The sequence below is a fragment of the Hibiscus syriacus genome, unplaced genomic scaffold (genome assembly GCF_006381635.1).
Source record: "Hibiscus syriacus cultivar Baekdansim isolate YM2019G1 unplaced genomic scaffold, ASM638163v2 tig00110221_pilon, whole genome shotgun sequence".
NCBI lineage: Eukaryota > Viridiplantae > Streptophyta > Magnoliopsida > Malvales > Malvaceae > Hibiscus > Hibiscus syriacus.
Window position 1 is genome coordinate 2,165,105 of NW_024062635.1, and position 26,689 is coordinate 2,191,793.

Here is a 26,689-nt window from a genome sequence, read left to right on the forward strand (position 1 = left end):
AAAATAATAATAATAATAGAAATAATAAAATAGTAAAAGAGTATAAAAAGAAATAAGTAAAATATATATATACATATATGAATAAAAAATAATAATATTAAAAATAATACTAATAATAGTTATAAAAAATAAATAGAAATAAAAATATAAAACAAATAGAAAAAATGACCATGACGGGATTAAATTGGAATGAAAGCAACTTGGTGTGTCAAATCCAGAAGAAAATCAGCGTTGAAATTGCGAATTTGAGACTAAAATGAAAGTTTCAAAAATAGAGGAGGACCAAAATAAGGGTTCACCCATTTTCTTTAAAAAACACGCGGATCCCCGGGTTGGGTTAGTCGGGCATGGGCAACATATAAAATCCAAAAAATTTTATAATTCTTCATTTCTCTCCCTTCACAAACCGAGCGAGCCCCCCTCTCTTTAAACTTTCTCTCAAATGTTCATCAACCAGATGAGCAACAGCCGCGGATTCCAGAATTTGGCCGCCCTGTCTCGCCGGTGCCGCCGTCCACCGACGGTGGAAAGGAAAAAGTTTCAGTTTTTTTAAAAGATCTCCCTCCCCACGTTCTGAAAATCAAGGTGGTTTTTTTTAAAATCGTCTCGGGGAGGGCTAGATCTAAGATTGAAAGTCTCGACGCCCTCCCCCCGGTCATCGACGGTTCAAAACAGAAAAGAAAAATAAATAAAGAACCCACAAGCAAACGAAGATGGAAGCTGACTGAGGTAAAAATACCTTTTTATTTCTTTCGAATCGATACAAATGATGCTTCGATTTCACTATTTCCCTTGCAATTTTTGTGTGTATTTCGTGAGTAATCTTGTGCCTAATCGTAGTGTAATCGTGTGTGTTCCTTATGTTGATTACATGGGTATTTATATGCTATTTTTAGTTCCGAATCTTCAGTGTCGTATTTGGGCTAAAACACTTGTTATTTGCTATTTTTGGTGTCCTATAACAACACGTTGATGCGCCCGAGAGAAAAAGAGTCGGGGGTTGTTGCTGGGGCGAAGGAATTGGCGGGAGACTCGACGTGGAGGCTTGCGGCGCGTGATTATATGAGATGGGGTTAGGGTTTCAAACCCTAACCGATTTGGATGTTTCTTTGGATCGATTTGGGTCCACTGTTGGGTGCACGTGTTGGGGTTGTAAACATTGGGCCTATAAAACATATGTAAATGTTAGTTTAATAAAACAATAATAATTTATATATATATATATATATATATATATATAAATATATGATTATTTTAGAAAAAGTGTCTACAACGATTAAGCAACAAAAATTCATACTTTAAGAATTTCATTATTTCGATTAAGACAAACAACATAAATAACTTATTACAATTGCAAGTATAGTCACCGTACAATAAAATATACACTAATTTTATATGAAAAATTATATATATATATATGGGTTCGCAAATGCATTTTGAAGTTGCACAAATCAATTGATGGCCATCTCTAGAGTGAATAGTGGTTGTAGTAATACCGAGAGCGTTGTCCATCAATAAAAGCCATTTTATTTTTCAGATTAACAATGGCAACCCATGCGATAAAAAAGTGTAGTAAGAGATAATAAATAATGATCGTTGTAGTAATTGTGAGTAGTTACATCACAAGGAAGGGTGGGTTGAATTATTATGTTTTGGCCTTTTATCTGGAAATGCATGTACCCTCCTCCATATGTACATGCTTGAGTGGTTTTTAACGAGACGGGGCAAGAACGGTAACACAGTGACTTACAAAACTGATTTTAAACTGGAGAATGATACAAAAAAACCAGAGAAGGTACGGGTTTTTTTTGGCCCAATACCAAAAAAAAAAAGAAAATTATATGGTCTAATAGATCACATCTGTTTTTATTTTGTAATCTACAACAATGCTACAGTATGGGGAACTCTTCGCCTTGAGATGACGAGTTCAATTGGAAATGTTATTTTAATGGTACTAGCTTAGTGGGTTCCATGTAAGTTATTATTTTAATGTATTTAACGAAACTCATCACCTCTAGGTGACGAGTCTTTTAAGAAATTAATTTTTTTAATAATTTGTAAAATTATTTTTTAAAAAATTAAAAATGAAAAAAAAGACAAAACTCATTACATCGAGATGATGAGTTCCCCATGAATTCAAAAAAACTAGTCGTTTAGAGTCGTTGGGCAACGTGCAACAACAACGATCAATTGCCAAAGGTCACCATGGAACTCGTCACTTCGAGGTGACAAATTCGCTCAGATTTAATTTAAAAAATATATATTAATTAAATAAATAATCTTTAAAAAAAGTTAAATTAATAATTTTATTACAAAAAAATAATAAAAGAGTTATTGCAAACTAATACATACATAATAAAATTTATTTACATTTTCATAGTTCTTGATGATTTTGAGGAGTAATTGAATGATAATGTTGCGGGGCTCGAAGAGTACGTCGGGGTCGTTCTCCTTGATCGTCTTTTTGACTCATTTCGACGATTGTAGCCTTGCAAAGCTCCAGATATAAAAAAAGCCTAAATTGCATAGATCCAACTAGTATTACGTCACTCAATAAAATTATTCAATTTAGTTAGATAATGAGTGTGCGCCAAATTATCAGATTTATCCAGTAATAGCACCCCTTCAATCAATTGGAGAAAATACGCCCGAGCTACAAATATGACCTCCTCCTCGGTAGAGTCGTTCGACACTTGAAATTTAGACTCCGACCGAGTGATTCTTATCCGATACCCCGTCTAAGACCTTGGGTGGTGGCATCCTTCCCAAAACTTCTTCTACAATGCCGAATCGGTTGTAATTGTTCCGCCTCACAACGACATCACCATTAACCAGAACACCGAGTTGGTAAGAGACATCTTCCAACGTAATCTTCGCTTCACCACTCGAAAAATGGAATGTATGAGTCTCAGACTCTCAGGCCTCCAACGTTCAATCAGAGTCGAAATTAATATCGGGTTCACCTTAAAACAACATAGAAATATGGTTGGATACAAGCCGAATTGCTGTAGATATATAATGATTCGCTGATGCATATCTCTCAATGTCATTCCTCGTTGACGAATGTTCCGTTCTTCTTTCGGATGGAGTTCGAACGAAGAAATAAGGATATCATCAAGGCATAACATTTCTTCTCAGGAAAACATTTTTTGGGAATTCTTTAAAAACTATGATTTTTTCTCAAATATTTTTGTAACAATGGATAGTAAAAACCCTAAACTCTAAACCCTTATTTATAACCCTAATTCCAACGGCTATAAACATTTATATTTTTCAAAAATCATATTGAAGTCGTCACCTTGAGGTGATGAGTTTTCATGGTGACCGTTGGTAATTCACCGTTACTGTTGTCCATTGCCCATCGACTACAAACGACTAATTTTTTTTTAAATTCAAGGAGAGCTCGTCATCTCGACGTGACGAGTTCCATTGTTTTTTTTATCATTTTTAAATTTTTTAATTAATTTTATAAATTATTAAAAAATAATTTCTTAAGGGAATATATTAAAATAATGGTCTATATGAGCCCTACTGAACTTGGATCATTAAAATAATATATTCAACTAAATTTGTCATCGAGTTCTACATCTACTATAGCATTGTGGTATTTTGCACAATAAAAACTGGTGTGCCCCAATTGGGCCAAATAATTATCGGACCCTCGGTATTGGGGAAAAAACCGAGAAGGTACTGCTGATCCCATTTGCTAGGCCCAGCTTTGGTGGCAAAAAGCAAGTCTTTGCCGTTGTGTAGATTTGAGAATGGCGCAGTGTTGTGTGAAATGATGGACCACCCTATCTTTTTCATGGGTTTTGATTCGAAAGTTTTGCAATGCGAAACACTTAGCAGATTACAAGGGTCAGGGTCACAGGCGCTGCCCGGAAGGCCTCACTCAATGTTTCCCAAGTCTGTTCCTCTTTTTATCGACTTATATGGGAATCGGATAGAAGCTGCATGGGTTTGGCTTAAATATAATACGACAAAGTATAATATTTTAACAAGTGACACCTAAATTTTAAATGTAACAAAATTAATTTAAATTATGAGACAATTAAAAAAATAATTAAATCATATATATTAGATGGTATGTAGTTTTTTACCTAAAAAGCACGGGACGGTAAAGGAAGGGCGCTATAAGTATCTGATACGTTCCCGACACAGGGACAGTAGGAGACGGGAACGTTTTCCCCAATACCGAGGGTCCGATAATCACCAGCCGAAGGGAAAAAGAAAGAGAGGGGGGTCTTGATCATAGGACCGTCACCGACGACCTTTCTTACCTCAAAATAGGATTGTCTAAGTGTCAGTTGGTCCCTGAGCTTTCTAGGGTTTTCGAATCTAGCAACAATTTTTACATTATTTTCAAATTGGCCACGAAAATTAATTTAGGGATTTAGAAAAAAATTCCAAATGTTAAATTTTTAATTAGGATTAAATTAGGGTGTTACACCAATTTTCTATGAAGTATCGACTATATTTATTGTTTTTTTACATCTATTTATAATTTTAAATTTTTTTATATGCGTACCATTGCTGTCCCCGTACCTTGTAATTTTGGAAATCGCTATTTCCTATCCCAGTCCTCGTCCTTGTATCCATTCCCATATCCGTATCAGTGCAACATAGTTTTTTCTTCAGTGTGGTTCTAAAAATAAATAAATTAACTGGAATCTAGATTCTTTAAATCTTTCTCACTGGTAACTATTTGAAAGAAAGTGTAGAATTGAGCATGTGAGATGGACTCTTCTTTTCATATGCTCATGCTGTCAAAAAAGCTGATTATGGGAACTTCTGTCCCACTGCATTATTTCACGCTTTTTATATGGCATGTGGGAAGAAGAAGAAGAAGGTGGAATACCAAATGACGCCTATTTAAGATTGTGGTCTTCCTCACTTTGGCGTGCATGGAATCAACACTGTTGTCATCATCTTTAACACTGTGGGAAACTAGTCTTGCATAAGGACCGCATCCTATGCATTGTTTCCACTTTACAACTCTCATTAGAAGCAACATTTACATTCTGTTTTGAGATCCATAAATGCTAAAATTTGGGTCATTTTATTCCTTGGATCCCAGCATCTTATGCTGAAAACAACCCCATTTTTGTCAACCGTAGCATCATACTAAGTTTCACATGACTCTGTTCTTGGACAAAAGGAATTACCGAGTGGCATATGGGAAGAAAAAGGAATTATTTAACACTTGTAAATCCATTTACAGGAACATTACTTTTCTGGATAGTACTAGTGGCACTATTCAATTATGTATTTATGGTCTAAACGATGGGTTCACAACACCATCACTGTTTTGTTACTATGATTGTGTTCCCCAGTATTCAGCAATGGCATATAATCCTCTTCGGATTGTTGTGCTTTTACATGGAGTCAAAAATATTGGTATTTTCGCATTTCTTTTTTCATTTAGGTTTTTGTCAAATTATTTTTATATCAAATTTAACATGAAGATACTTGTATTACATTTGTTTCATATTTTAGTGGTGCCCATCTTTGCACGTGTTTTCAGTCAGCTTTTGTCAGCCTGAGTGGTGAGCGCATCAGCGAGACATTGGCCGGAAATTTTGGATTCAAAGATTGCATTAAAACGGGGGGATTCTGTTTGAATGGGTGGACGAAACAGCCATTCAAGTATCGAAACGTAGCAGATCTTCATTGACAGTCCGACATCACAAGCCCACTTAGCTGGACCAGGTTTAAAGGGCCAGGCCTAGATGGATGTTAAAACTTAGAACACCCAATGGAATTAGCAGTCTTTTCAAAAATATTTTAAGGGAGCGTTGTCCTTGAAAATCGCTTCTTCACCATTTACTAAATGCATTTGTTACTAATGCAATGATTTTCATCATTTTTTTCTCTCTAAATGAACCAATTTAAAAGTTATAGAAATTAGGACTAAAATATAAAACCTTGTCACCTAAGTAGCTTTGTCACCAACTCTGGAATTGATAAAATTCCATTCCAAGTCCTCCATGGTTAAATCACCACTTCAACCATTATAATTTCTCTTGTTTTCACTTAAGCACCTAAGTTTCACTATCTTTTACAAAATTGTCCAAAATCATAATTTATATCAGTTTAGTCACTAAAACCTTATTCAAGGTCAATTACTCACTAACCTATAATACAAAATAAATTAATTGAATTTTTAAAATTCTAAATATCCAAATAATATACTAGAAAATAAATTTCTTGACTATTAACATTCACGTTTAGTTGTTATGCCCTTTTTTTATTTGGATAAATTTATAACTTTTAAAATAACTAAATTAAAATCTTATTATTCATGGGAAGGTGGTGAGCTATGTTGGGGCTCAAAGAGGTCTCGGGCCCTTATAAAAATTTATATATTCGATAGAATCTAATAGTATTTTGGTTTATGTAAAAATAAACATTTAGATTTAAATATGTAATTAAGTAAGGGCCGAACAAAATAAGGACAATATCATTCTCAAATTTTTTATCTAATAACAATTTAAGTCATTATAAGTTTAAATATAAGAAAAATTAGACATTCTCTTATGAATTTCAAATTTAAATACCTAAGAAGTCATTGTATTTTTCTTAAAAACTTTACTGTTAACTACACAGATTATCACTTATGTTTGTGTTTTGTCCACTTTTGGTCACTAATTTCAAAATACATAAGATATGATCACCTTCATTCTTATTTAATTAAGGCTTGATCACCACAAGTTAACCGTCGTTAAATATTTTGGTATAATCACACATTTGGTCCCTTTTATATACATATTCTCTCAAAATAGTCACACTTTTAATAAATTAAATTTAATTTAATCCTCCAATCGAATGATGCCACTGTCATTGGTACAATGTGTCATGTGTCACCATTCGATTTGAAGACTAACTTTATTTTATTATTTTATTTTAATTTAATAAAGCAAACCAAATTAGTAAGAAATAAATATATTTAATTAAAATAAAGTTAGCCCTCTAACCAAATGATGACAAATTGTAACACCCTTCTCCTGTATACCCATCCGTATATGAGATACAAATGTCACATCACTTTTAAAATAGTTTCCCATTTAAAAATCCGTACAATTTTGTTTCATTTTATAAACCATTATAATTTACTTATAATTAAAACATGCATTAAACTTACATATACAATAAAAATAGATGTTTCATATTTCACCGTTTTATAGTAGTTTAATTCAAAAGCTTTTCAAATTGTTTTTACTAAACTTATTACATTCCAACTAAAATATATCAAAAGCATACATGTATGTCATACTGTTACTGATAAACAGGACCGACCCAATACATATGCCAAATGGGCAACGACCCAGGCCAGCATGTAGGGGCGATGGGCCAAGGCAGTATGTAGGGGCATCAGTTTTACGTAATCCTCCAAGGTAATCAACTTGGCATCAAGCAGCATGAGAACAAGCTCAACCCTTTTTTCTGCAACAAACTAAACATAGGGAAAATGATTAATAATTGCATAAAAACACAATCATTACAAACAGGGAGAACAGTGGAGCATATTGTAAAAGCTTTTAAATTAAAAAATTAATGGAGTAGTGGAGCCTACCTTTTTGGTTTTTGTGTAAAATAGGTCAGGGGAGATTTTGTAAAGGCCTTCATCAACGGGTTTCAGAGTTGGCTTGGACATGGGAATGGAGCTCGCTGTCATTGTCGGTTGCTTCACGTCACTGACCTCCCAGTCTTGCTTTTTGCCGTCTTTAACATGCTTTTGGCCTACTTTTGTCTGTAAACATGCTTATTAATTAGTGTTCAATACTAATTGTTTATTAATATCATCATCATCGTCATCACAAGTTTAAAAATTTTAGCACCACACCATTACCATCTATAATAACATTATAAATCCCGTAATGTCAAATCAAATTAGACCCATAATCAAATTGGTTAAAAGTAATTATTTATTATTAAAAATATTGAATTACTATAGTAACATTATAAATCCCGTTACAATTGTTTCTGCGGAAAGAAATTTTTCAAAATTGAAGTTCTTGAAATCCTATCTTCGAAGCACGATGACTCAAGATAGATTGAACGGATTAGCAATTCTAAGCATCGAAAGTCAATTTTTACAAAGTCTTGATTATCGTAAAATAATAGAGGTTTTTGCTTTAAAAAATGCACGAAAGCATTGTTTTAGGTGATATTTGTAGCCTTGTAGGTTTTGGTTTGTATTAGTATTGATATTGTTTGATTATAATTTCTATTACATTTTTGTTTTAAAAAAATTATTTATTTTTGTCTATTATACGATCAGGGTCATGGCTAGGTTATCGGGGGGCCTGTACAAATTCTTATAAAGGGCCCCCTATTTTCTAGATAGATTCGATTTCGGAGCCTCTATTTTTATGCTTCTTAATGGCAACAACTGATAGATATACTCGATTTCAGGGCCCCTATTTTTATGCTTATTAATGGCAATAATTGATAGATATATTCGATTTCGGGCCCTTATTTTTATGCTTATTAATGGCAACAACTGAAAGATATATTCGATTTTGGGTCCCCTATTTTTTGAGGCCATGCGCGTTCCGCACATTACGCCCCCTCAGCCACGCCCCTGTATACAGTACAAGTATAAGGGCATAAAATTATAATCTCGCCCAGGGCATTAAAACTGATTGGACCGGCCCTGCTGATGAGGCAACTCTGACTTGATGTCTGATGATCTCCTTACTTAGATGGTATTCCACTCACGCTTAAAATAAACACACGTTAAGTATTACCTAGTGAGGCATACTTAATCATAAGTAAAATTCTAAACATAAGTTATTTTATTACACTTCACATTTCAAGGGATCTTTCAATTCAATAAGTATTCTATAATTTACATCGCTAGTGCTAATATTGTAACATCCCAAAATCAGGGCTAGTGACCAAAATGAAAGTTTTAAAAATTTGAGTTATGATTTCAAAATATTGAAAGTTCAAGGACTTATTTGGAAATATTCTATGAAGGATTGATAGTAATTATTAAATAAAGTAAAGGGTAAAATGACCGTTTGACAAGAAAGATTTTTATTTCCCTTTATAAGATAATGAACCCACATGGACAAGAAGAAAATAAAAGATTTCTCCAAAAAACTCTTCATTCTTCTTTCTCTTCACTGTGAACCCCAAAGGCAAAGATATTGATCACAAGCAAGTTTCGAAACAACAACCGAGTTAGGATCAATATAAAGAAAGAAAATCATAGAAGTGGATTTGGAATTAAGTGAGGCCAATGTGAGTGTATATTAGTTATTATATGACGATGAATGGAAATAAGACTTGCGATAAGTATATTTCCTATATTAGAATGCATGAATTCATGATTATAAGCATGTGTTTGATATGAGTATATGTGATGTATGCTATTGTGTATGTTATATGATTGTTGTAAATACATGTTATGTGAGTATGATATAAACCATTTGACAATGAATTATATGAGAAAATGTATATGTGAATGATATATGTAACTAGGTGAACATATGAAAATATGACTATGAGATAAGACATATGACTATGAGATAAACCATATGACTATGAGCTATGTGATAAGAAGTGATGTGAGTAAATGATCAAGAGATATAAAGCTATGTGATATACGTGACATGTGAATTATATGGAAATGATTTACGTGTAAGTGAACTATGTGACTACATGAATATGTGATAAATATAAATAATAATCTCATGTTACGGGTATAGTTGGCATGCCAAGAGTCGAGGGTTCTACGTGGTCCTTTGAGACATATATAATCCTTTGGAACATATATGCGGTACTTTGGTACACTTATTTGGTCCATTGGAATATGTATATGGTTCTTAAGGTGTGGTCCTTCGGGACACATGTGATATGTGGTCCTAATGGACATAGTGATCCTTCAGGACAAATTCTACGAGCCCCTAGTGGGAATTATACGAGATGTGGTGACAGCATATGTGCACAACATCTATGTACTCACATATCTTTAGTTCTCACATGTGTACATGGGCTAATAAAAGAGATGGTATAAAAGAACCTTATATAATATTATGTGCTTTGTTTGTAACATTTATAGTGTGAAGTGATATATGGGATATGGTGATGTGTTTATAGCTTGGTTAAAAAGAATAGATACAAGAACATATGACTAAGAGATAAAGAATGAAAATAAGGTTAATAAAGAGATAACAATAAATTCATTATATATGATTTATATATTTTGTGCTATGAAATCTGTTACAAGAATTATATGATGATATGTGTGCTTTGTGAAACAATATGTATGTATATGATATACAAAAATAATAAGTACAAGATATATATTAAACAGGAGTAATAATAATCAGAATAATGAAATGGTATGTATATATATGTGTTTATGTTTCGATGCATAATTCATTCTATAGTTTATCATGATTACATGAAATGTGCATAGTAGGAACTAGTTATGATACGCTATAGTAAGTTTACTTATGCTTCACTAAGTCATCAACTTAGCGTGTGAATATTTCACACTTTGGTTCTGGAAAGCAAGAAGAGACACTAAGAGGAGCAAGACAGGTCAGCATCTCCTTTACGAAGTTTAGATCAGAAAAGAAATGGATATGATTATGTATTTTGTTCTATTGAAGATAGTTGGCATGTACTAATAGCATTGAGTTGAATATGCTCTGATATGTTTTGTAAAATCAAAATATTTTTAATTAATGCAAAGTAATTCTTTTTCTTGAATTATGAATTTGAATTCTAGCCATTTTATAAAGAAAAACGTTTGAAAAGTCAATGTGACACATCGAACTCGTATTCGGGTCGGATACGGGTTGAGGGTGTTACAAATATCATCATTTATCAATCATTACTAAACTTTGTATGGTTTGTATATCTATTTCCAATATAACAATCCACTTCCTTATTATGAATTTCTTATATTTATATACATATATTTCCCATAAGGAACTTCATACACTTAGTATGAATTTCTTAACATTTTCGCACACAAAGTGCCTAAACATATAGAATCTTGATACTGGATTCATAACTATTATTATACCCGAATTCCGCTAACGGTAAATATTTATCCCATGATCCCTTAAATTTAATCACACATTCCCTAAACATATCTTCCAATATATAAATAGTTCTCACTGATTGCCCATTTGTTTACGGATGAAAAGCTGTATTAAAGTTCAATCGAGTACCCAATGACTCATGTAAAGACTTCCAAAATCTTGAAGTAAACCTTGGGTCTCGATCGGACACTATCGATATCGGTACTCCATGCAGTCTCACTATTTCTTTTATATACAATTTTGCAAACTTATTCATCGAGTAGTCTACTCGAACCGGGATAAAATAAGTTGTCTTGGTCAATCTGTCCACTATTACCCATATCGAGTCCTGTCCTTTTTACCTGGTGAAAACGATAGCCCCGAAACAAAATCCATTGCGACTTTCTCCCACTTCCACTCAGGAATGAATATTGGTTGTTGTAACCCGGATGACACTTGATGTTCAGCTTTCACTTACTGACATGCTAAACATTTAGCAACAAACTCTGTTACAACTCTTTTCATGCTAGGCCACCAATAACGACTCTTCAAGTCTTGATACATCTTATTCCCGCCTGGGTGCATAGTCAAAGTGTAACACCCTTAACCTGCAACTGACCCGAATCCGAGTCCGAGGTGTCACATTGACTTTTCAAACCTTTTCTTTATAAAATAGCTAAAATTTTGAATAAGCAATTCAAGAAAATGATTAATTTACATTAATTCTAATCAATTGATTTTACAAAATATATCAGAGCATATTTATCTCCATTCTATTAGTACTTGCCAACTAAACATAACAAGGTACATATAATTCAATTTTCTTTTCTGATCTAAACTTCGTAAATGAGATACTGACCTATCTTGCTCCTCTTAGCTTCTCTTCTTGATTTACCGGAACCTACATGTGAAACAATCGCACGCTAAGTCTATGACTTAGTGAGGCATAAAAATACATCTAATGTAATTTATATCCACTAATCATGCATGAATACATTATGCTATCACTCATATACTTTTACATGTAACAATTACATACATACATACATACATACATACATACATACATACATACATACATACATACATATATACATATATATATACATACATACATATATACATACATACATATATACATATATACATACATACATACATACATATATACATACATACATACATACATATATACATACATACCCGCCATCATTTATGGTTTATCCTATTTATATACTATTATTCATCATATCTCTTAATCTTTGTTCATATGATCTCTTATGTTCACATCATGTATCTCATAACAGATTCTTATATCACCATATAAATCATCTATACTCTTTTCCATATACATTAACATATATTCATGTATATCATATAACAGATACAATAACCCATAAAATGCATATACCATTTTATACAATTCATATCACACATAATATATATATATTTCATATATTATATTCAGGGTTATCTCTTTATTGGCCCATGTGAGAACTAAAGATATGCGAGTACTTTGAGGTTGTGCGCACATATGTTGTCACCGCTGCTCGAATTAATCCACTAAGTGGCATATGAAATTTGTGTCCCGAATGACCTATCCATATATTCCGAAGAACATAGGTAACTGTCTATATATCCCGAATGACATATGTAATCCTGTCCATATGCCTCGGAGGACATAGGTAAACTATACATATATCTCAAAAGACATAGGTAACCCTCGACTCTTGGCATGCCAACTATACCTCTACCTCTCCTGACACTTAACATGGGTATTCTCTTTTATATCGTTTCACATATTCACATAATCATATATCATATACTCATAGCTTTTATCATATCATTCACATCGCATAACTTATCTTTTGTGATCATGAAAATCACATAAGTTTGAATCATATTTTTCATATAACTCATATAATCCTCTCATACAATTCATATCTTATTGTCACACAATGCATATAACTTTTTATATGATTCATATTCATATGTCACTTAACTTGTAACCCTTCTCGTGTTTTCCTATAACATGTATATCACATATAATACTTAACACATTATCTCTTATATCATTTCTCATATGTTCATAATGTCATATCATATGGCTTATTTCTTATGATCATATAATTACATAGTTTACTCCTTTAAGTATATAATTATTCCTTGTAACATTTATAATTTGGTATCATCATTTATATTTATGCACACTAATTTACACATTGTTCTCATAAAGTCTTAAACCTTTCTTGTATAGTCCCTTATACCATATAATATAACCTATAATTGATTATCTTATGTTCATATATATTCATATCAAATAATTCTTTAGCTTATAGCCTATGTCAAGTGTTCATTTCATTCCTTATGTCTTTATCACATAGCTTATTTCATATTCTTATATAATCATATAGATCATTTGTACTGTTTCACATGACTTATCACATTAACATATACTTACACAAATCATGTAACATACATAATAACATGTTAACACATATACTAAAGCACACATATAAATCATACAACCACATACTTCTATCTATGAATTCATGTATTTTTCTATTGGAAATAGACTTATTGTAAGTCTTATTTCTCATTAAACATCATATACTAAATAATGTGCACTCACCTGGACTCGCTAGTCAATACCAATTCCTTTTCTCTTCTTGATGGCTATTTTTTGACATCTTGTATGGACATTTCTCTCGATTGATATCTACACAATCACACGTATAATATACATATCAGCATTCCACTTGGCATACTCTAATTTTCATTTCTTAGACTAAAAGAAAGATCTATTTCTATGTTCCCTTTGAAGTGTATCGGTACACACTATAGGGTATCAATAAATCCTTTCACTGGTGTATCGTTACACTGCCTATGTATCAGTACACAAATTACATTCAAAATTTTCATTTCAAGTAAGGTATCGATACACTGCCTATGTATCGATATACTTTGAATATTTTCCTGAATTTTACTCTTGATGTATCGCTACCTGTTGAATGGGTACCGATATACCTTACCCAGAAATCTCATTTTAAACACAAAAATTGCTTCATTTCAGCTCGAACACTTCATATTTCTTCCCATCACATATTCTTAACTCACCTATTCATACCTAAACTCATTAATACTCATTTAATACACCCTTAACTTCAAAATTCATTCTTATACATAGAATTCAAGAATTCTACTCAAATTTCAACATGTTCCAAATTCAATTCTAACACTTTATATTCCTTAATTAGGTTGATGACAAGTCAAATTTGGTCTGGAAATCTAATTACTATCTTTTTACCAAAATATCATTTATTCACTTACTTTCTTTAATCCTTCCTATACTTTTCATCTTGTTGTTTTGGGACAAATTAAACTTTCCTTAAACTTAAGTGTCACTTGATAATCAAAACCAAACTTAAATTTCAAATAATAACCAAATAATAAGAAATCTCACCTTAGCAAGTTGGGGTTCACGACTGGGAGAAGGAAGAAGAAAACTCTAGAGACTTTGATATCTCCTTCTCCAACCCATGTGTAACATATATATCGCATAAAAAATATCTTAGTGGTTAAATGACCATTTTACCCTTTAATATTTTCATATTTACCAATCAATCCTCTTGAATAAAATTCTCAATTAAGTTCTTAAACTTTTAACTTGTTTTGAAATTAAGCATATAGTTTTCCAAATTTACAATTTAGTCACTAGCCCTGATTTGAGATGTTTCACAAAGGGCTATAATGGGCTTCACAAAGAATATCCTTCCTCAAATCACCATCATTGGAAATTCAAAGCCTTCCATGATAATATAAAAATCCATTATCCCTTATTTCAAAATCTTTGACCTCTTCTTTTTCAATATACGTCAATTTCATCAAACATTTCTCATCTCGCCCTTACAGCTCTTTTACTCGATCCAACAACATCTGTTTTAAATTTAATTTAGTATTTAAAACACCATCTTTATTCAAAGATATACGTGCGTCTAAAATCCTTAAAGCTGCAAAAGTCTTTTGACTGAGTGCATCCGCTATCATATTAGCATTTTCCGGATGATAGTCGATAACTAAATCATAATATTTCAAGAGTTCAATCCATCTTCTCTACCTTAAGTTCAGCTCTTTTTAAGTCAATAGATACTTTAGACTTTTATGATCTGTGTAAACATGGCAACGCTCACCGTACAAATATTGGCACCATGTTTTTAAAGTGAAAACCACTGCGGCCAATTCTAAATAATGCGTCGGGTAATTTCTCTCATGATTCTTCAATTTTCTTAAGGCATAAGCCATAACTTTCCCCTCTTACATCAGTACACATCCTAACCCATTATGGGATGCATCACTATAAAGGACATATTCTTTACCCGACTCAGGTTGTACGAGCACTGAAGCCTCAGTTAGAATTCTGTTTAGCATTTCAAAACTTTCTTGGCACTTTTTTGTCCAAACAAAAGGCACATCCTTTCGCAACAACTTAGTTAGCGGAAGAGCTAACATTGAAAAGTTCTTCACAAATCTCTTATATAACCAGCAAGTCCCAAGAAACTCTGAACTTTCGTGATATTCTTTGGGGATTGCCAATATACTATGGCTTGAATCTTCTTGGGATCCACTCTAATGCCTTTTGCTGACACTATATTACCAAGAAAAGAAATCTCAGATAACCAAAATCCACATTTGGATAATTTCGGGTACAACTTCTTATCACGAAGTATCTGAAGGACCACTTGAAGATGAGCATCATGATCCTCCTTTGAATTAGAATAAACCAGAATATCATCTATAAACACTACCACGAATTGATCCAAATACGATTGAAAAAATCAGTTCATTAAATCCATAAATGTTGCAAGAGCATTTGTCAATCCAAACGGCATTACCACAAATTCATAATGTCTATACCGAGTCCAAAAAGTCATCTTGGAGATATCCTCATTTTCAATCTTTAATTGATGGTACCCCGACCTCAGATCTATCTTAGAGAACACTGTTGCACCTTTCAATTGATTGAACAAGTCATCAATCCTCGGAAGAGGATACTTATTCTTTGTTGTTACCTTATTTAATTGACGATAATCAATACATAACCGTTTAGACCCGTTCTTCTTCTTCACAAATAATACAAGCACTCCCCACGGAGAAACACTAGGTCGGATAAATCCTTTGTCGAGTAGTTCTTGCAACTGAGCCTTTAATTCCCTTAACTCCATTGGAACCATCCGATACGGAGCCATAGAAATAGGTTAAGTACCCGGATAAAACTCAATTCTAAATTCAACTTCGCGATAAACCCGACAACTCTTCAAGAAAAACTTCTGGAAACTCCCTAACTATGGGAATATCATGTAATATTACTTCCTGCACTCGAGTGTATATCACATTAGCTACAAAAGCAACGCATCCTTTTTGACATCATTTTCTTTGCGAGCATGGTTGATATCACATTGGACAGGGATTTCGTCTTCTCACCTATCACCATAATTTCGGAGCCTTCCATATCCTTTAGGAATAATCATTTTCGATGAAAATCTACCCATCCATAGTGTAGAGACAACCAATCCATGCCCAAAATGATTTCAAACTCATCAAATGGCAACTTTATCATGTTTGCCAAGAATACTACCCCTTTAATCTTAATTGGATATTTTCTACACACCCTAGCCACCCTTACACTTTGACCCATAGGATTTATCGCTATCATTTCACTAGTAATTGGTTCTAAAGGAATTATTTTAGTTATAATCAACTTGGTACTAATGTATGAGTGCGTAGAACCAGGATCAACTATAACAAAAATAGGCTCATCAAAAAGGTGAAATGTACATGTTATGATCTCCGGATCATCCCAATCATCATTGGTCTTTATATTATATACTCCAGCTACTTCCCGAGTATCTTTTCTTTGGCTAGCCTCAGATTGGCCGCCTGATCTTCCTCTCCCTCTACTTCTATTAGGTGTTGCTACCGATCTCTCAGATTGTAATGATCTATCCCCATAGTTCTTTGGGCAATTCTGAGCAAAGTGACCAGATTCACCACAATGGAAACAAGCATCGGGAAGCAACCTACAAACTCCCCCGTGTGACTTGTCGCACGTCTGACATAGAGGTTTATCTCCATGATCTCTACCCGAGCTAGAAGCATAGGAATGAGACTGCTTAACTTTCTGTGAAGCTACAAAATGATCAGTTCTATCAGTGAATCGAGAACCTGAGCCTTTTCCCCCTTTTTGCATAATGTATAGATGAAGACGTTCTGATTCTTTTTCCCGTATGCATACTCTGCTCCGCACCTAGAGTCTCCTCCTGAGCTCTTTTAATCGCCTTCGCTCTATTTATCACTTTTTGCAGACTAGACAAATTTAATGCCAACATCATCTCTTTTAGAATAGGCTTCAGACCCTCAATGAACCAATCTCAATGAGCTTTATCTTTAGAAACAACTTCTGTAGCATAACAGGTGAGCTTATTATATTCGGGTTCATATTCATGCACCGCTTGATCCCCTTGTTTCAAGCTAAGAAATTTTAATAACATTGATCTCATGAACTGCTCCCCGATATACTTGTTCTTGATCTCCTTTTGGAAGAACTGTCAGTTCACTTGTTCGGGCGACGCATACATCGTCGTATTTGTCCTCCATACCTGAGCCAAATCTCGGAGCAATGATTCAACCCCGCCCAACTTTTCATGATATGAACACTGTAAACTTTCCAACATTACCTTAACGCCATTCAAATATAAATCCACGCCCATTAGACCTTCACTTTTTTCTCCCCTAAACTCTAGAGCTCCGAAACTTCTTAACTCCTTTGGAATTAGCATTCGTGGTACTGGAGGAGCAGGGGGAGGTGGAGGAGATTGAAAACATGTCAGGATAGCATCTAGAGCTTGCATAAAAGCTCTGAACTCTGGAACAGGCATACCCTAAGGTGACATGCACTGCATTGTCAAACGGAATCAGATGTTCGCTATTCTCTTGAATTCGTAGAATCCGACATTTATCATAACATTCATAAAAATCATAATTAAGTTAGTAAGGAGAAACATATTTCATATTCATTCTATACCATATCAGTAACCTTGACATCTTAGTGGCATGTAAACTATTTGTATATCAAACTAAACTCATTTTCTACCAATAATCGACTAAATCTGTAGCTCTGATACCAATAAATGTAACACCCTTCTCCCGTATACCCTTCCGTATACAAGATACAAATGTCACATTACTTTTAAAATAGTTTCCCATTTGAAAATTCGTATAATTTTGTTTCATTGTATAAACCATTATAATTTGCTTATAATTAAAACATGCATTAAACTTACATATATAATAAAAAGAGATGTTTCATATTTCACCGTTTTACAGTAGTTTAATTCAAAAGCTTTTCAAAGTGTTTTTACTAAACTTATTACATGTCAACTAAAATATATCAAAAGCAAGTATGTCACGCTGTTACTAATGAGGCAACTCTGACTTGATGTCTGATGATCTCCTTACTCAGCTGGTATTCCACTTACGAGTGAAATAAACACACGTTAAGTATTACCTAGTGAGGCATACTTAATCATAAGTAAAATTCTAAACACAAGTTATTTTATTACACTTCACATTTCAAGGGATCTTTCAATTCAATAAGTATTCTATAATTTACATCGCTAGTACTAATATAATCATTTATCAACCATTACTAAACTTTGTATGGTTTATATATCCATTTCCAATATAACAATCCACTTCCTTATTATGAATTTCTTATATTTATATACATATATTTCCCATACGGAACTTCATACACTTAGTATAAATTTCTTAACATTTTAGCACATAAAGTGCCCAATACGGAAATTCATACACTTAGTATGAATTTCTTAACATTTTAGCACACGAAGTGCCCAATACAAAAATTTATACACTTAATATGAATTTTTTAACATTTTAGCACTCGAAGTGCCCAATACGAAAAATCATACACTTAGTATATATTTCTTAACATTTTAGCATACAAAGTGCCTAATACGAAAATTCATACACTTAGTATGAATTTCTTAACATTTTAGCACACTTAATGCCATTTGGTAATCACCATACATACATCAATAATTACCACAACTATAACTATTATAGCATATATGTACATAATTAAATGCACTCACCTGACTTTCCTCGCTATGTTTCCAAAATGTAGGGCTGATTATTCCGGTACTTTGCCTTTGCCCTTAGTTTTTCTTATCTGGAGTGCTTTGTTTCGATCTACTCAAACATCCAATAAAACATGTACCATACCCAATGTTAGTATATTTTCTAACCATTATACTTAAACAATACTCAAAAGGACATATCATTAACTTTTTATAACAATATCAACTTATCTTAAAATTTCTGGCTTTTCAGTATCGATACCCCTACCATGGTATCGATACTACTATATTATGGTACCGATACCCCCTTCCGGTATCGATACCAATTTTAGATTCGATGTTACCTGGTATCGATACCCTTACTATGGTATCGATACCCTCTTTATATTATCGATACCATTTTTTCATTTTGTTTCAAAATGGTATCGATACCTTCCCTTCGGTATCGATACTTCCCCTCCGATATCGATACTGATTGAATCAGTATCGATACTACTTAATTAATTCATCTCATTTTAGCCTATAGTATCGGTATAGTTCTATCAGTACTGATACTCATGCCTAGATTTTCCAGTTTTCTACTCGATATATTCCCAAATTTGGCAAATTTTCCTCTCATTTACCCCCAACAATACTATGTAACTATTCTTTACTTAACCATACTAACTTTCCTTCATTTAGATACTTGAAACATCTAGTATCCCTCAAAAGCATTTGATTCCAAGAATCACACCAAAATTTCTAACTTGTTTTTACGTTCATTCCATGCTTCTAATCTATCATTTACCTCTTTGACAATTCAATTTTATCAATAAACCTCAATAAACACTCATAAATTAACATATCATTATAAAACTCATTTTCTAAAATCTCTTATATTTCCCTTATCTCATTGTTTTAATCTCATCTAAACCTTCCTTAAGCTTCCATCATATACAAAGCTTCAATAACCAACCAAAAAAAAAGGAATAAACTAGTAAATTAAAAACTCACCTTTGAGCTATTGAGGAGCTTGGTTACGAGGGAAAGAGGAAGAAAAGAGAGAATATTTTTTGTAACCTAATTCCCTTTTCCCCTTTTATTTAATAAAAAAATGCATTTTACTTCTTCTTTCATTTAAATGACTAAAATACCCTCTTAATAATCCATTGTAACAATTTAGTATCAATCATTCATCCTAATCATTCTCATCTTTTATCATTAATCGAATAAATCCTCCTAACTTTAAATCCTTTCAATAAGGTCCTTAATTTAATATTTGGGGCATTACACAAATGGCACGACACATGGCACCAGTGACACGTGACATCATTCGATTGGAGGATTAAATTTATTTTAATTTATTAAAAGTATGACTAAATTGAGAGAATATGTAAATAATAAGGACCAAATGTGAGATTATACAAAAATATCACATCACTTACTTTGTTAACTGTTAACGACAGTTACCCCGTGGTGATCACGTCTTAAATAAATAAATAAATAAGTTATCATATCTTAATTAAATAAAAACGAAGATGATCATATCTTATGTATTTTGAAATCACCGAAAATGAAAAAAACACAAATATAAATGAGCATCCGTGTAATTAACCTAAAACTTCAATATTTGATCATCCGTATAATTAACTTAAAACTTCAACATTTTGACCTATGTCAATATTTAATCCTAACTCTGTTCCTTTCATATCATAGTTTTATCATTGTCTACGTTTATCCCTTTATATTTTTTATATAAATATGGACTAACACTTTAAATTTTAAATAAAACTAGAACCAAAATTCTATCATTGAAAACGGCCTGTCAGCCCCTAGCTCCGTCCCTTAATGTCAGAGTCTCGAGATTTACACATTAAGACTTTGTGTTTACTTTCACGAGGCTCTGATCCATTCCTTCAACAATCAGATATTACCCTCAATATTATGACATATAAATATGGCTCTTAATCGCCAATTTGTATCAAAAGCACCCCCGCCAGCTATGTATAGGAGGGACGATTGAGAATAATGTCTCTAAAAATTTTAAATTTGGATATATTTTTATTTTTTATATTTTATTATTAATAATACGTTTTCGTTACTTAAAATTTTACCAATTCATTCTTTTAATATAAAATTATGTGTCTTACTCAACTTTCAAAGTTTGATTTTTTTTATTGGAAGGATTGTACAGGTCTACATATTATTTCAAGCAAACCCCACTGACATGCATATACACATTATGCGCATGACATATAACAATTCCTTTAATTATTTCTACTTTATCCACGTTGTCTTGAATTAGCTTCTTGTGATAATGACTTCCCTTGTTCTACTTCTACCGACATTAAGAACTTCAATTCAATTTCTTCTGCTTTGTTTTTTGAACTTTCTGATGATTCATCTCAATTATAAAGAGGAAATGATTGTACTCGTGGAAAATAGAATGGACCGATGGACATGCAAAATCCCACAAATTATCACATCATAATGTGATACAAATGGACGAATTCAAACAAACAGAATGCAGTACAGAACTACAGATATCTGTCTCATAAGACAAAGAGTGACGAAATGGTTAACTAATTAAAACTAGCAAAGGGATAAGAGAGTTTAAACTAATAGTAGTTGATTAGCAAAGATTCGAATGAGATTAAAGAGTTAGGTTTTCCAAGTTCAAGAACACAGGATGTTACCTAAAAGTAAAACTACATGCATGCTTAAATATTACTACGTAGAACTACTAAACCCTAATAGCATCAGCTTCCATAGCTAAGCTCAGTGGAAGCAGAAAAACCCATCTTTCATGAGAACACCCTCGCCCTCCTACAGGAAAAATAAATCTGATCAGATAAGTAATAATGTAGTAGTAAATCAGAGATAAAGGGGTGCAAAAGTAACCTGCTGGCTCACGTTAGCCTTCTTGGCAGGCTGATCAGGCATGAGGCCAAAGTGAATATGTGGGAAGTGAGCCCACTGACAAAAAGAAAACAAAATAGGATCAGCCAAAGGATCCTATCAAAACACTGTGTGTAGGAATAGAGATGAATAATTTAAATGAAACCCTAATTACTTTGTTTTTTCTTCTGTTACATACATAAGAAACTCTATCTTAATTTGGTAATGGAAGCCAAAGAAATCTTACGTTCTTCGCAGCTGCACTGAAGGCCTCTCTGTGAGTTATATCAGGGTTTCCTGCCTTGATGCGTTGGATCTCCTCCCTGTGTGCATCACAGATTCATTTCCATTTACATAATCAAATTCACATTTCAAGAGAATGGATTATATTGATTGCTTACTTGATGAATCGGTTGTACGCAGAGGGGACTCTCTGTCGTTTCTCCGGAGCTAAAGATAGACAAACACCCACATTAGAAGTTCAGTATACTAACGTGTACTGGACTGTCATTTCACCTTCATTATGTAAATTTCACTGTTCAAAATTTTCCTTAAGTTTATGCTATGCCTATTTACATTTCCGGGGTGGAAGAAAATTCTTTACATTTACTGATTCCCTTAAAGGAAGGGCACCCAAACTGTCAAGGTGACGTTTTCTTAACTTGTAAACTAGGGCAGGCGTTTGATATTACCAATTATAACATGGGATCAAGGTTTCAAAGCTGAAAAGAAACTGATTAGCTTCCAGGCTATGATGTCATGATCTTGGTTTTCTGGGTCATGGTAATGATATAGGGGAATGTGGGCAAGTTTTGCAACTATTAAAGAAATATTATTTCATGAACTGTCAAGTTATAGTGAAAGGCAAGAACAGTTCTTATTTTCTTGTCTAAATCAGGGCGTCTGATTTTAAAACAGAAGGCTAAAATAGCAGGCAATGAAAGTGTTTTTAACATATTGTTGATGAAAGACTTCATTTCCTTCTTTTGCAAGAATCTTGGATCTTTGAGGCGCCGCCCCCGGGGGGGGGGGGAACAGAGGGTTTTACAAAAAGAGTTTTAATAGTTCCATACGAACAGCAATGAGTCTTCAAAAAAAAGGAAAAAAAAACTCACGTCTGTTTATAAATGGAGGCCTTGGAAGCTCATCAGCAGCAACTCCACGAGTGTGTAAGGCGATGTCACTCGTATTAGCTTGATTGAGCATCAAATTTGGACAAGTATTTGAGATCTCTTCCTGAAAAACAATGAAAGGCATCAAATCAACTATGAAAGCACCAGTAAAAAATACAGGCTTACAGCTAGAAGAAACCAATAACTTTCTGCTTAATCTTCTAATATCTTAAATCGCCATACCAGAAGATTTTGTGAAGGAGTGTATAAACTGTGAGCCAAATGAAATTGATTGGTGGATGGTAAAAGTAGACCACGCAAGTTCACTGGCAAAAGATTGGTGCAGTGACCACATCGAACCGTTACAGTCTTGAACAAACTTGTGCAAGGAACACTAACCTATATATATAGCACAAAAACAAAGAATCCCCCATGATTATAAAGGAGACATATATAGCAAAGACCTAATTAGAAAGTGAAAAAGGAAACCCTAAGTAAGAGTGAGACCTAATTGGTAAAACAAAAGGCTAAACCATGGAGAGTGAAAGTGAAGGAAAGTGGTGGGGAGAAGCAAGGAGGGGAAACAAAGTGTAAAGAATACCGCAAGGACAGTGTCGCAGATGTTGCAATGGACATAACAGAGCTGCTCGGAGGGAGGAAGGTGGTCCGAAGACAAGGTGGAAGATGATGACATCTTCTTTGATTCCCCCCTTTGCTTTCTCTTTTAAAATTGTTTGATCAATGTTATCTCTCTTCGGTGGGATTGATTGATTGATAGAATGACAGCTTAACAACCACCTTGGATCTGCTTTTCTTTGATTAGGAGTTGTTAGAGAAAAGAGAGTGAGAAGATGGATGGATGGACCTTCCTTGGTATGCTAGATATAAAGACGGCAAAAAAGAGAGTATGTGGCTGGAGGAAAAAAACGAACAAAGAAATATAGAAATCCCTTCTTTGTAGCAAACATACATGCATGCATGTATGTATTAATTGTATGTATGTCTCCGTGAATTGATATATCGATATATACATGCATATATACACATATCTTGGGTCTATGATATGTGTGGTTACATTCCCAAGACAAGGTTTGTGTTTAACCAAGAGTGAGAAAGGGGTAAGGCGGTTTATGTGGGGGAGAGTAGCAAGAAAGGGACGTGTGCATGGGGTTACATAGCTTTCACTTACTCACCTGTTGTTTTCAGTAGTTTAGAGCCTGTATTTGAATATTGATAATATATGTGTGTGTATATATTGCCTCAAATTCCGAACCCCAACAAACCCTAACTCAGCTATCGACCTCCCGTATAATAAGCCACACCCCTCAGCTCCTAAGGGCTTCCTTATACTCCCATTTTTATGAGCTGCATTTATCAGTTCATACATTTAGCATAACATGTATCATCGTCGATTCATCATGGCACAATCATCGAACTCAATGCTTTTATATATATAATAAAAACAAAGAAAGAAAAGACTTATATAATATATCACAATTTAACTTCTTTATATATATATATATATATATATATATATATATATATAGGGTCGAAAGGTTACTTTTGCTGAAATGACCACTCAATCTCTCTCGTTTTACACGCAGAAAGAAGCGTATTTAAGTCAGTTAAAACCCATTTGGCAGCGTACACAGACTTTGCTCCCTCCCCTTCTTTCAGCCTTTGTCCTTTCCTAAATTCATTTTGGCTTATGCTTGCTAATTTGGTTACAATCTTTTCGTGCTTTTGTCTGGGGTTTTTTGTTATCTTTTCTACTCATCCTAACTTTGCTTATTTGATAACATTATTTAATTGTTAATTTAAAAAGCTATTTGCATTTAATTCATTATTTTTATGAAATTCAAGAAAAGTAATTCATCAAGCATATATATATACACACATAAAATATTATTAGGCTCTTTATTATTACACTATAAAAGTTAAAAAGATGTCACTAATAAAATTTGAATCTTAACTTTTGAAATGCCAGTTAATAACTTGTTATTTTACAAATCAGTCAAGTGTTTCAATTATAGATAATATATCCTAAAGGTCATTAAATTATATAAGAATAATATTAAATAATTATTAAATTTTATAAAAGATTATAAGATAATTTTCTAGTGATGAGATATGTTGATGGTTGGACAGTTTCCCCACTTTCAATTTTTTATTAATCGACACTCTATCAAATAATAGTTTTAATTGACATTATACCAAATAATGTTTTATATAAAAAAATTAAAATAAATATATAAATATTGAATTAGAGATTAATAAATGTAAATATAAATTCTTTATCACTCAATCTGTGATTATTTATCAAATAATCTTTTTTATATACATAATTTTTTTATATAAATTATTTTAACTCATTTTATATAGAGGTGTTAAATGGGTCATCCAAATCGGGTTTGGTTCGGGTTATTTTGGTTTAGAGTTAATTTGGGTCAGGTTTGGGTCGGATCGGGTCATTTAGAGTTTTGATTTTATTAGGGTATATAGGAAGTCAGGTCGGCTAATTTCGGGTTTCGGTTTTATTTGAGTCTATAGTAAGTCAGGTCGGTTAGGGTATCGGGTCGGTTCAAATCGGATCGGTTGATTTTCGGGTCAGGTCAATTCAGGTTGAGTTGGGTATAAGTCAAATCAAATATATATATATTGATATATTTTTGTAAAAAAAGATTGGGTTTGGGTAAATTAAATTCAGGCCTATTTCGAGTTCGGGTTAAATTTGTAATATCTGATTTTATGAGTGTGAAAAAACTAATTAAAATTTAAATATTGTAATTTTAATTTAAAGTTAAGACATTTTCAACCGATAACAAAGTATTTTAACATATTTTTCTTAAACATTGGAGGCACTAATTTTAAAATAAGAGACGTGTAGGTGAATAAGTTTTTTTTATATATATTTATATGGAAATATCCGGTTACTAAAACTCTTTTTAGTTTTATATAAATTTAAGATTGTTGGATGAGTGAAAACAGATAGATTAAAATTAAAAGTAGGAAATGTGAATATTATCACTTAAGAAAAAAAGCAAGGATTATATGTATATATATTATATATTATTTTAGTTTTACGCATTAAAAAATTATCACAAGTAATAGCTTGTGTGAAAATCATAACAACAAATGAAAATGACGAAAATGATAATTATATAATTACATGTGTAAACATCATAATCGTCATCCTATATTATTAAATGTAATTCGAGTCATAGTTGTTATCAATTATTATATGGGTTGGGTCTGTTTATGAAATTCATGATAACTGATGATATTGATAACTATTTTTATAAAATAAATGATGAGTGTTATTATTCTCACAATTAAATTAAATTAAATTTTTAGTACGAACTAACTTATTTGAGTGGTTAAAAGAATCATGTTGTTTCTAGTGATCACGAGTTCGAGCACTAACGAGTGCAGAAGGGTCATTGATTTGAGAGTATAGAGAGTATAGTTGAAAGTTGTTATTAACTTTAATTCAACGAGGCTT

General features: G+C 32.9%; 1 protein-coding gene across 2 annotated transcripts; it reads right to left on the bottom strand.

The window, feature by feature from the left end:
- Nucleotides 1-21,744: 21,744 nt before the first annotated feature.
- On the bottom strand, nucleotides 21,745-23,945 carry LOC120114235 (axial regulator YABBY 1-like). Of its 2 annotated transcripts, none has more exons than XM_039135200.1 (7): nucleotides 23,789-23,945; nucleotides 23,431-23,586; nucleotides 23,191-23,311; nucleotides 22,477-22,525; nucleotides 22,323-22,398; nucleotides 22,079-22,153; nucleotides 21,745-22,003 (listed from the first exon to the last, which is right to left on the bottom strand). In XM_039135200.1, exons 1-7 carry the CDS (start codon nucleotides 23,879-23,881, stop codon nucleotides 21,956-21,958), a joined length of 618 nt encoding a protein of 205 aa, XP_038991131.1. In that variant the 5' UTR covers nucleotides 23,882-23,945; the 3' UTR covers nucleotides 21,745-21,955. The 2 variants fall into 2 exon arrangements, with proteins under 2 accessions (XP_038991131.1, XP_038991132.1); XM_039135201.1 differs by having other exon boundaries at nucleotides 21,745-21,999; nucleotides 23,789-23,944.
- Nucleotides 23,946-26,689: the final 2,744 nt, after the last annotated feature.